Source organism: Heliangelus exortis, chromosome 12 (genome assembly GCF_036169615.1).
Source record: "Heliangelus exortis chromosome 12, bHelExo1.hap1, whole genome shotgun sequence".
NCBI classification, from domain to species: Eukaryota; Metazoa; Chordata; class Aves; order Apodiformes; family Trochilidae; genus Heliangelus; species Heliangelus exortis.
The window spans coordinates 20928055-20940475 of NC_092433.1; the positions used below are offsets into that span (position 1 = coordinate 20928055).

Sequence of the window (12421 nt, forward strand, 5' to 3'; positions counted from 1 at the left end):
CTCCCGCGCTTGCGCGTTGCCCGTGGCGCCGGGGGGCGGTGGTAAACAACGGTGCGGAGCGGGCCTCGGGGCCGGTACCGGCACCAGCACCGGCCCGGCCCGGCCCGACCCGACCCGACCCGACCCGACCCGGGGGATGCGGGCCACACTCACCTGGCGCGACAAGGCCGAGCAGTGGTGAGCGGCCCCGGGGATCCATGCGCAGGCCGGGTGCCGGCGGCCCTGGGGTCTGTCGGGGGGCGGGAGGGGCCTGGGGGGTGTTCTGAGGGGCGTTCTGAGGGGTGTTCTGAGGGGCGTTCTGAGGGGCTCTGAAATACGCAGTTAGCGAGATTTGTTACGTGGCGTCTTTGACATGAAAGGAAATAACATTTTCTGCCTGGTTATGTGGGATTTTTGCTTTCTTCCTGTAGTATTTATGATCTCGCCTTCAGGCCGGATGGTGCTCAGCTGATAATTGCTGCTGGGAACAGGCTGCTGGTATGGAGACTTCTCTTCCTATAGCATTCATGAATATGAAATCTTTCGCATTAACTTCTGAATAGAACCTATCAAAAATCCTTTTATCTCTACTAGGCCAGCCTCATAGCCACATACATATTAATGCAGGCTAGCTGTAAAGTGTTTTGAAGGTTTTAAGGTTTCTTACCAAGTTTTAAGCTCTATTAATGAGATATAAGTTACTTGTGTCACCTCATCCCCTTTCCCCTCACTCGGTGCTGTGAAATCCATTAACTTGTATCTGAACTGAGCACAGTGGCATGGTACACAAATACCCCCTTTTTACAGGTTTCAATAAAATCTCTGTGAAAAGGGGAAAGAATCACAAGTGGAAGTGCCTGTTTTGGGAGAAGCCTCAGCTGGAGCTTTTCCCTGTGTCCTGGGTTCACTAATCTGCTGCTAACCCCTCAGCACGAGCAGCTCAGGACCAACCTTCTCACAGCTCCTGCAGTTTTCAGGTGGGGCAGGTGCAAGGCACAGGGATGTGTGGATGTCACCATTCTAGAGACATCACTCAGAGCTGCAGGACAGCAAGCTTTACTATTGTCAGTGCCTGCAGAATGGTGTATGTAGTGATGGTCCTTTCCAGTAGTTTATGTTTAAACATCTGGATGTAAAACCAAGCTGAATAAATGAGCTCTTTGGGAATTAATTTTGTGCATGTAGCTTTCTAGTGTTGAGTTGTCTTTTGTTCCAAGAAGTGTAACATTAAGGAAAGCAGCTTCTACAGTTTAAAACATTTTTTTTCTTTCATGGACTGGATGCTATGCAAAAGAACAAACAAAATAAGGTGTATAATCTTGTTTGGCCTTCAGTAATTTTATACCCTAGTCTTCACTGTGAGACTTACATGTTTTTTCTTTCTGTGTTTTTGTTTTCCCTCTGTCTTACTAGGTGTATGATACTTCTGATGGAACCTTAATTCAGCCCTTGAAGGGACATAAGGACACTGTATACTGTGTGGCTTATGCTAAAGATGGTAAATATCATCTTGAGGGGCTTGTTAGTCTGCTCTGTAAAGTGCCCATCTTCTCCTTTTTACTGCCAGTCCATAGAGCAATCAGGGTTGTTTCAGTAGCAGTATTTTGAACACGTGTGTGTTGGTGTTTTGTGTTTGTTTCTAATGAAGAAACAAACTGCTGCAGAAGTGCTGTACTTTTCCAGGAACTGCAGTCCCCATGTCCCCTCCCTTCCTGCAGTGCTGGTTAAGTTTGTATGTCTGGGATGATGTGAGGAGAAGGCTTATGCCAGAGGTACCTCCTTTTAGTGCTCCATCTGCCTGTGATTTTTATTCCCATACTTCCCTTGTCCCGAATCTCCCTGATCTTCTCATCCTTACCATGTTACTGCAGACCTTATTCTGCTTCCAGTTCTTTCACTGTCTCCAGTTCTCATTCTGTTGGGACTTGCTGTGTAGGAAGGACTTCTCACTGTTGAGTGACTGTTGTCAAGAATGGCTCTTGCTTGTGCTGCTGGGCTCTAATGAGGGACTCTCTGGGAATGACAAAATAAAGTCACTGGAGTTCTACAGGGCTGGAGAAGCACAGTCACATCAAGACACTTGCAGTGTTAGCCCTTTATTACTTCAATCTTGTCAAGTTCAAGAACTTCTTGCTCTCTCTTTGATGGAGTATTAGGAGTGAAAGTGATTCCTGTATGTGTGGGATTTAAATTATTTTTAATTCCCAGGCAAACGTTTCGCATCTGGCTCTGCTGATAAAAGTGTGATAATTTGGACTTCAAAGTTAGAGGGAATTCTGAAATACACGTAAGTGATGCCTTACAGTATTGTGCTTCTCAAAAACAGACTTTGATTATGCACTTCTGTCAAAGAGGAAATGCCATTAGATTTGGAAGAAGGTTGCCTAAGGTCAGAGAAAATGCTGGTGAGTGGATAATAGGAGAGGGAAGAGAAAAAGAACAGTGAAAGTATCTGAGTTAAGCAGGAAAGTGATGAAAGGCATAAAAGAGGGTGGAAAGTCTAGATTAATCTCTGGATTTGGAGGGCTGGCAGAGAACTGGGGGAAAGTGTATAGATGGAAATAAAATGAAGCAGAATATGACTGATCCTGTATAACAAACAAAATTAACCTAATTCTGGTTCAAAGACCAAATGAAAGATAGGGTTTGGTACTTTCAGTGTATTTCCATCTTCGTACTTTGTCTTCATGTCATCCCACTTAAGCAACATCTTCACCTTCTGTTTCTGGAAGTGTGTGCACATTTATTACCAGTCAGTAGGCATAAGCTGGTGTGCTACTCTACACAAGCTTACTTGGTTTAGAATTTGGATATAACCTTTAATCAGATTTCACAAACCACCATATACAGATGTTTTTAGTTAATCTTGATAAAATACAGTGAATCCTGCCACTTAGGGAAAATGTGTGTAAGGATTATTACTGATTTAGTTTACAGTAATTGCAGATTAATTTGATGTGATATAAACTGATCAAATTATTTCTGGCATCTGGCAATCCTTTCAGCTATCTTGCTGAAAGTCAGAAAAGAGAGCAGTTAAGAATAATTTATTGAAATATGATTGTAACTTCGTTCTAGGCATAATGACTCCATACAGTGCGTTTCATACAATCCTCTTACTCACCAGCTGGCATCCTGCTCCTCCAGTGATTTTGGTATGTCTTCTTCCTCCAACTTTTCCATTAAGCAGTGAATTCTGTTAAAGTTGTGTAGCTCAGCTAAATACAGAGGGGTACAGTTCTTTATATGTGGAAAAGTCAAGATACAAAGCTAACTTTAAGTCAGCTTGGGCAGGACTATGTAGTGAGGTGCCACACAGTAAAATGTACTACATTGTTGCTGTGATTTTTTTTTTTTTTTTTTTTTTTTTTTTTTTTGGCAGAGGCACCTTCTGTGGTATTTGAAAGATTTTTTTTCCCCACTTCCTTACAAATAGTACATATTTCTGTGTCCTTCTAGCAGCGGATGAGACTTTGACACCTGTGAAGTCCCAACTAAGTTTTCTGACAATTAGTTTGTAATCTGAACATTGGTAAATGTTTACTTGTAATTTACTTTGGCTTTTTGTTTTCTTGATCAAAGGCTTGTGGTCCCCTGAACAGAAGTCAGTCTCTAAACATAAAACCAGCAGTAAGATTACTTGCTGTAGGTAAGTTTTAATGATTACCTGTGTCCAGACAATTTGAATTAATATGCAGGCTTGAAAGAAAATGAGTTGAAGTGGAATAGTTCAGCATGTGCAGGTGTTTAACTTCTCTCTGCCTCTCTATAGCCATCTTGGGCAGTCAAAATTGAGTCAGATGAAAAATAATTACACTTTTTGTTTGTAGAGCTGTTCATCACCTGTGTTCTTGGTATTTTCAGTAGGAGGAGGTATTACCAGTATGGGGGGCCTGAAGCAAGAATACCTTAATTTGTGTAAATTCCTCCATCTGGCAGCAGTAGAGACAGGAATAGGAATCCACTTCCCTCTGTCCCACACTTCTATCTCATCAGTGTTCTAAATGTGGCTTTTGAAACAGTCTGGTCTGCTGCCAGCACTGACTTCCCCAAAAATTTATCTGTTACTTAGCACATGTTAGAAGTATCGCAAACAGATGATAGCTTTAATTTAATTTTTTTTTTGTTCCTGCATTTTTAAACTTCTGTGTGTATTATAAAATGTTCTTGCTGTAATGCATGCTGTTGCCATAAATGTGGATTTAGATGCATAAACAAACTGTAGGATTACTGGCTACCTCCCAGAACTCCCTCGTCAATGTGTATTTCAATCTATCATCCCTGTCTGAGTCTGCTGCACCATCCTACCTTCCTGCTGCTTGTTTTTAGTAGTTTGCTCTTCAGTATGTGTATGTTTTACCAGCTGGACAAATGATGGCCAGTACCTGGCACTGGGGATGTTCAATGGCATTGTCAGCATACGGAATAAAAATGGTGATGAGAAGGTGAAAATAGAGCGCCCAGGGGGTGCTTCATCTCCAGTATGGTCAATTTGTTGGAATCCATCCAGGTAAATAATTTCATCTTTCTTTATTTTTACATTTTTAAATGCTGAATAGATGATATTTGGTGTATTGGTTGCAGAAAGGCTTGACTTTTATTCCTAGTGAAACAGATGGGAATTCCTTTTTCTAAGGAAAAATGTGTATGGGGCTTTGGCTTTGCTGCCAGTCTTTAACTGAATGGAGAAACTGGAAACAAGTTCCACTTAGATCTCAAGAAACATTTATTCAGTGTTTGTGGTTGGGGTTTTTGGGGTGTGTGTGTGAGTCTTGTCTGGACTGGGAGAAGAGAGAGGAGCTGGTTTTTCACTTCAGATAATGTTGTCCTAAGTACATGAATAAATAATCACCATTACAGGGGATGAATTTTGGAGTAGAGCACATGATGAAGAGGAGTCAGTTGACATCTGTATAGAGGAATTACCAGCACTGGTGTCTAGGCCTGGCAGTAGGCAGTGTAGTCAGACAGAGAGAGACAACCAGGAGGAAGAAGATTTCAACTGAGTGAAACTGAACAGAATCTGGGCCCAGGTGCTTCACTGTTGACCATTAGCTGAATGGGAAGTGATGCATCAAACCTTGCAAAGGAGGTCGATTTTTCTTTTATGTACCTCATCTGTCTTAGTTTTAAATGGCAAGACGTATCTTAAGTTCTTTCAGTTTGGGTTTTTTTAAAAAGTAAGGTGAAGTATATTCTGCTGTCCTGCTGCTTGGTTCAGTTGTGCTAAGAAATGTATTAACAAATCACTCCAGAATTAATGCTTGCTTTCTTTTTGTTGTTGTTAGAGATGAACGCAATGATATTTTAGCTGTGGCTGACTGGGGTCAGAAACTTTCCTTTTACCAGCTTAGTGGCAAACAGGTATGTTTTAGAAAGTGCATTCAAGAGAGTCAGGTCATTTCCAGTTCTGTTCTGTGTCCTGTGGTCAGAGTGTTTGCATATTAGTGCTTTATTCACCACATTAACTGTTGTCTGCTTTCCCAACCTTTATCAGCCTGCTTTTTTTTTTAACCATCTTTTCCTTCAGCTCTTTTTTTTCTCCCATGCTGCCATGTCACAATTCTTGTATTTATCTTTATCTGTCTTTACAGCTTTGACTTTGTGATAGTTTCCTGGTCTGCAGAAGTCATCTTTGTATTTTTTACAACCAGTTAAAGGGGAGGTTATAAGTTGCTTGCATTCTGAGTAGGCTGGTTTGGGCCTGGAGGGATTCTTGGATGTATTTTAGAGCCTTTGGAAATCTTAATGTAACCAGTTGTGCTTGGCTAGAGAGATAAGAAAAATGCTATCAGTGATGGCACTTGTTGCCTTGGGAAAACAGGAACGTATTTATTTTATTTTCCCTTGTAGGTTGGGAAAGACAGAGTGCTCAATTTTGATCCTTGCTGTGTCAGCTATTTTACTAAAGGAGAGTATATTTTACTGGGAGGTTCAGACAAGCAAGTTTCCCTCTTCACCAAGGACGGCGTGCGTCTCGGTACCATAGGAGAGCAAAGCAGTTGGGTGTGGACATGCAGAGCTAAACCAGACTCCAACTACGTGGTGAGTGGGCTCCTTTTGCTGCCATTTCCACAGAGAGTTTGTCAGGGAAGGTAAGACTGTAAGGCTCAGACTCAGTTGCTTCATTACAACGTTTGTACTGAGGCAGCGTAGCCCAGGCAGTGGCTAGTGAGGTCCTAGCCAACTAAAAGTATTTGCTCCTTGTCTTCAGGCAGTGGGATGCCAAGATGGAACAATATCCTTCTACCAGCTGATTTTCAGCACTGTTCATGGCCTGTACAAAGATCGCTATGCTTACAGAGACAGCATGACTGATGTCATTGTCCAGCACCTCATCACTGAGCAGAAAGGTAATTTCACACTTGCTGTCAGGACAAAGCTTCCCTCTCTCCCTCTCTCCCTCTCTCCCTCTCTCCCTCTCTCCCTCTCTCCCTCTCTCCCTCTCTCCCTCTCTCCCTCTCTCCCTCTCTCCCTCTCTCCCTCTCTCCCTCTCTCGCTCTCTCGCTCTCTCGCTCTCTCCCTCTCTCGCTCTCTCGCTCTCTCCCTCTCTCCCTCTCTCCCTCTCTCCCTCTCTCCCTCTCTCCCTCTCTCCCTCTCTCCCTCTCTCCCTCTCTCCCTCTCTCCCTCTCTCCCTCTCTCCCTCTCTCCCTCTCTCCCTCTGTCTCTGTTTTGATTTGGGTTTTTTTACTCAATATCCATCAGAACACTTGGAATACATCTGCTTGTACTGGACAGGTTGCTGTCACTTTGACAGTAAAACTGGGGAACACTGTTTGCAGGATAAGAGTGCAAACTTGGATTCTGGAGGATCAGCACTGACAGGCTTAATGAAAGATGTGGGGATTAGAAAGGACACTGGGAGGGGCAGAGGCTTTTGAGATAATGTTTTAATCTCTGCAAATGAGATAAAAATACTGTACATCATATTTAGTGCTTTTTTTCTTACTTGCAGCCTCAAGGGTTTGTGCTGATTTTGTTTCTTCATATCCTCTGGCTTTTTATGGCAAGGAGTCCAAGTATTGCTTCAGAATGTGCTGTTGACAAATAAAGGAGGGCAATAAATTGTGATGGAAATAGTGGATTGCACCGACGCAGAATAACAAATATATCTCAGCAGGAATCTGCTTTTAAATTTAGAGGTGTTTTAGAAAGATTAAATTCTAACATATTAATAAGTTTTCTGATTTCTGTATCTGTTATTTTTGTTTCAGCTGACACTGTATTGTTTTTGTTTTTCTTCTCTAGTTAGGATAAAAGGCAGAGAGCTCGTAAAGAAAATTGCAATCTACAAAAACAGATTAGCAATCCAGATGCCAGAGAAAATCTTGATTTTTGAATTATACTCGGATGATTCTTCAGATATGTATTATCGGGTGAAGGAGAAGATAGCAAAAAAATTTGAATGTAACTTGCTGGTTGTGTGTTCAGATCACATTATTTTATGCCAGGTATGTGCCTTAAAATCTAGAGTAGTCATGGGATGCATTCAGACTTTAAGCTGTCTGCCCAAATAGCTGGTAGGAACAGACTGCACCGTATCATCTCCTTGGGTTTTCCCCCCAGCACCCCTGTGTGGTGCTGCTGTGGTGTGCAGCACTGACATACCTCTGAGCAGCAGCTGGAGCATGCCACAGCTGGCTCTGTTTCAGTAAAACACTCTGTAGTGCATCTGATAAACTGGCTCATCACCCGGGGGCACTTTTGGTTGGGGATGAACTGCTAGATGAAGATTGGGGGTATTTTGGTTTTCTTTGTTCATAACGTTGGAAAACTTTATGGAATTCACCCTGTTGAATTGACTGTTCTTATATGTAAAAGTAGGCACATATGCTAGTATGGGTGTAAATAAATGAAAGTGGTTTTATCTTCATCTCCATGCAGTATTTTGTTATTGTGCCTTTAGGAGAAAAGACTGCAGTGCCTGTCATTCAGTGGTGTTAAAGAACGAGAATGGGTGATGGAATCTCTTATTCGTTACATTAAAGTAATTGGAGGGTCTCCAGGAAGAGAAGGCCTCTTAGTTGGTCTAAAGAATGGTCAGGTAACTCACAGCATCTGGTGTGTGTCTTTTCATTGCAAATAAAATCTGTTTTACACTCACTCTTAGGAGGAAACCTTAGGAGCAGCCCAGTCTTTTGCAACTAAGAATTTTATTTGTCAGAGTCTCATCTTGTGATTAGAACCTAATTACTGCTATCTTTCACATTCTCTGGCTGTGAAATTGAAAGAATCATGTTTAACTTTGTCTAAAGTCTGTAAGTTGTTACGGACTGACAAAATTGAGTTCTTGGTGAACTGTGAGAATGTTTGTCTTCAGTGGGGGCTGGCATGTGTGGGTGTACTTCTCTGGATGATCACTTGTGAAGGTGCAGATGTGCTAGAGATGAAATTGCTATTTATTTCACAAGCTGAAAACATCAATCTGGAGAGGTATTGATACAGACAACAGGAACAGACAGCCTTTATGCCATCTGTACCTATGCTGTGTAGTCCTGTAGTATTGCTTTAATGTAATTGTGGAGCATTAAAAAATCCAGGATGTGCAGTAAATGTTTTATTTGGATAGGGTTGCAACCCAAAGTGTGTTGTGGAAACAACTCTTTTCAAGATAACTCAAAGCATTTCCTTAATTTTAACACGCAGTTCATCTCTGGAAAAAATTGCAGTTGGAGGCTTTAAACAGCTCTGAAATCTGTGCCTGCTGTGCTATTTCTAGTTTTAGGAACAAAAATGGATGGTCTGACTTGAGTCTCCCATCTGTCTAGATTCTGAAGATCTTTGTGGATAACCCCTTTGCCATCGTTCTGCTGAAGCAGTCCACAGCCGTGCGCTGCCTGGACATGAGTGCATCCCGCAACAAGCTGGCAGTGGTTGATGAAAATGACACCTGTCTAGTGTATGATATTCATACCAAGGAGCTGTTGTTTCAGGTAAAATTCAGAGTCTTTAAAAAAAGTAAGAGGGGAAGCAGGAAACTCTCTGGAGAACAGAACATACCAAGCACTTCTGTGCAGAAATTCATGTAACTGTCATTGAAGCCATTAATCACATCTGGCAGGATTTCACTGTGATCTCTTTCTCTACCAAACCTACCCTTTTAGAGATAGTAAGATGGTAGACAGGGACTGAGAAGACAGGAAATACATGTGAGCCACAGCTGAATAAAGAGCACTTAAGTGTGACCTTTTCAGTTTAATGCAGAGCTCTGTTCTGGTTCCTTTTGGAGCATTACAGTTAATGTGCATTTTGGCTTTATCATTAGTACAAACAGAATTAGAGCCTAAACTTACATGCTTGCTGTGTATTCCCAGTCTATAAAATGAATAATGACAATTCTGTCTTCATTGTCAGTTTAGCAGTTGCTCTAAGGGTTCACTTGTTAATGTTGATGAAATAATTTCAGAGAACACTAGCTAGAAAGTAGGAAGTACTAGAGAGATAAGGTTTTTTATTTTATTTTTGTAATGAAAAAATGATCAGTTAAATGTGGTAGCTAACTAATTGTAGTATTGTGGAATTTTACATTGTGTTCTACAGTTTGATAGCATGGATTAATAGTAAATACAAAGCAAAGACAATTACAGCTATTTATCAAGATGTAAATTATGTTATTTTGCTTATTAGGAACCCAATGCTAATAGTGTAGCTTGGAATACACAATGTGAGGATATGCTTTGCTTTTCTGGAGGGGGCTACCTCAATATCAAAGCCAGCAACTTCCCTGTCCATCAGCAAAAACTTCAAGGCTTTGTAGTGGGCTACATCGGCTCCAGGATCTTCTGTCTTCATGTTTTTTCTATGTCAGCTGTTGAAGTTCCACAGGTAATCCTTTAATCTCATTAAGTGTTGCTTTACATTTCATAAACATCAATGTTTAAGAAGTAAAGAAGCTTTTCTGAGATTTACTTGTATTCCATTACCAAAATTATTGCAGTTCACACTTTTGTCATCGTTATTTAGGCTGTATTGCATGATCTATTTTTGTTTATTTGGCATTAATTAAGCCAAACTTCCTCTTTGCTATTGTTGTTGCTTCTAATTCTCCTCTTGTATTTGCAAACCCACATAACCTAAAAGCAAAGGTGAAGACATGGTGCAGGTGTTACCTCTTCCTGTATTGTTACTGTAGTCTCTCTGTGTACTCTTTCTCAAGATGTGATTTTTTTTCTTACATCCAGTACTATCTCGTGGCTTCATCTGGGTGTGTTAAGGCAACATTGGAGCTGTATATTTTAGTCTGAATGTACAGTACATGTGTAGTCTTGTATTGTAAATTTAGAGGTTGCCTTTCACAAACCACTATTTTCTGTGTTATGGGAAGCAATGAAAGAGGTTAAAACAGTCTAAGAAACAACATCAAAAATGAGAAGGGGGAAGGAAAAAAAACGTTCTGACTTGTGCATCCAAATGTGGGCAAGGTTTGAAACTTCTGGGCTTAAGCATCACAGTCTTGGTAAACCAAGCTTTGTTGTCAGGGTTGGCACAGAGAGGTCACTTCCTCATGATACCTCTTCCTTCAGCTTTTCACACTTTTAGCCTCTGAGAGTAAAGTACCTCCTCCTTTGCTCTCCTGCCATAGTATTAAAACAAACCAGAAAACAAACTCCTTGTACATTGTGAATATTATTTTTTTTTCCTCAGTGCATGCAGAGAATTTCACTAATATGTCTCAGCATTACACTTTCTAATACGTGTTTTTCACTGAAAATCCTCAGTCTGCACCCATGTATCAATATTTGGAACGAAAAATGTTTAAAGAAGCCTATCAAATTGCATGTTTAGGAGTAACTCAGACTGACTGGAAAGAATTGGCCATGGAAGCCTTAGAAGGGCTGGAGTTTGAAACTGCTAAAAAGGTAAAACAGATAGTTACATATATATAAGCAAGCTTTCTTTATATATATAGTTTGCATGTATAATGTATGTTTTATGGCTAGAAAATGAAGTGGGGTTCCAGGGTTGGTGTACATGCTTAATTCCACATATCAAAGACAGTGTTGGTTTGGTATGCATTCAGGATCTTGAGATGAATTTTTAAGATAAAATAGAATTTCTCTCTCTAGATAAATGCCCTGCTCTAAATCAAGGCGTTAAATGCAAAGAAAATGTATTCTTTCATCTGCTGGGAGATGCGTTGGTGAATTTAAGGGAAATGGAACTAGGAAATTGCTGCTGACCACCGGGTGGCAGCAAAGGATGCCTTAGCTGGCTCCCCCCTGCCAGTTCCTTTTTCCCCTGAGTGTTTCATATAACCTCAGTTCAAATGTGGAGGTTTGGTATTCTTTGTTATTTACCCAGTAATGCTCTTTGAAGGCAATGCTGATGAGATGTCATTGTTTTAGTCGTTTTCTGTTTGGAATGCCTGGTTGGGGAGTGGTTTATAGAGAGGCATATAGTGAAGAACAGCATTTTCTCTGGCATTGAATACTTCTCTAGTTCCTTTCACCACCTCTTATCAAATAGGAGATGGTAAACTGAGTTTAATGTAATGAATTTTGTATGAAAGACAAAGCATTCTAAACATATTCAGGAAAAGGCCTATAAGGATAGGCTTCTTTTAATAATAGATTTTTTAAAAGGAAATTAAATGCCTTCTCTTTTTTTTTTTCATAAGTGGAGGCATCAGAATAATTCTAGTTTCATAGACAGCTTTATGCAAATAGATATTCTTAAAAAGAAGTTTTTAGTGTCTCTTTGGAATGCTAAAGTAGTGAGTGCCCTCTTAGAATTAGAGCGGATTAATTGGAACAAAAGCAGCTTCTTGACATTAAAGTCTCTCATACTTCTTAGTCCAACCTGGTATAAGCAGAATATTCTGTGCCCTCTTAAGCAATAGGTTGGTTAGAAGTCTTGAACATGTGGTCTGGAGAGTTAAATTTCTATTTTTTTGATGCGTGTCAAGAATAAGTGCTAAGCTGCTGTAACTCACATGTGATTTTGTCACTTGAGACTTGGGTTGCACATTTATCTCCATTTGCAAAAGATACTACACTGTCTTCCCTTGTTTGTCTGACTGTAATGCCTCAGAGCCCATCAGGTCATGCTACACAAACCCCAGCAAATTTGTCTGTCCTGTCTGGATGAAGATAGCTTGATTTATATGTAACAATATTCTGTTCATTTTTCTGGCTTTTCAACTTAATTTCTTTTTTTTTTTCTTTTCCAATAGGCATTTACCAGGATACGAGACCTTAGGTACTTAGAATTGATCAGCAGCATAGAGGTAAGAGTGGTAAAGAGAGGTTTTTTTCCTTACGTTTAGTACTGTGATTAAATCAGTACTTTCTGTTTTGGAGGAACTTTTATTCAGATAATGCTTCTGTCTGTTAGGGATGTGTTCAGAGGGAAAATCCTGATGAACAGAGGTGACTCAAATTCTGATCATGTGACTGAAACTTCATTTAAAAATGTGCATGTGGGACAATAAGAACTTCTGAAA

At 40.5% G+C, this 12421-nt stretch overlaps 1 protein-coding gene across 4 annotated transcripts in view; it reads left to right on the forward strand.

The window, feature by feature from the left end:
* The first annotated feature begins 3 nt into the window (after window positions 1-3).
* IFT122 (intraflagellar transport 122) overlaps window positions 4-12421 on the forward strand; it is a 28632-nt gene continuing 16214 nt past the window's right edge. Inside the window, exons 1-16 of one of the 4 annotated variants that reach the window (XM_071756396.1) lie at window positions 4-177; window positions 411-477; window positions 1393-1477; window positions 2188-2266; window positions 3058-3134; window positions 3562-3628; window positions 4343-4489; window positions 5268-5343; window positions 5833-6024; window positions 6194-6332; window positions 7228-7430; window positions 7886-8023; window positions 8748-8912; window positions 9607-9804; window positions 10698-10838; window positions 12152-12205. In XM_071756396.1, coding sequence (XP_071612497.1) covers window positions 137-177; window positions 411-477; window positions 1393-1477; window positions 2188-2266; window positions 3058-3134; window positions 3562-3628; window positions 4343-4489; window positions 5268-5343; window positions 5833-6024; window positions 6194-6332; window positions 7228-7430; window positions 7886-8023; window positions 8748-8912; window positions 9607-9804; window positions 10698-10838; window positions 12152-12205 — 1869 coding nt within the window. In that variant the 5' untranslated portion in view covers window positions 4-136. The remainder of the gene's footprint in view (window positions 178-410; window positions 478-1392; window positions 1478-2187; window positions 2267-3057; window positions 3135-3561; window positions 3629-4342; window positions 4490-5267; window positions 5344-5832; window positions 6025-6193; window positions 6333-7227; window positions 7431-7885; window positions 8024-8747; window positions 8913-9606; window positions 9805-10697; window positions 10839-12151; window positions 12206-12421) is intronic. The other 3 variants (XM_071756395.1, XM_071756397.1, XM_071756394.1) reach the window with 3 other exon arrangements.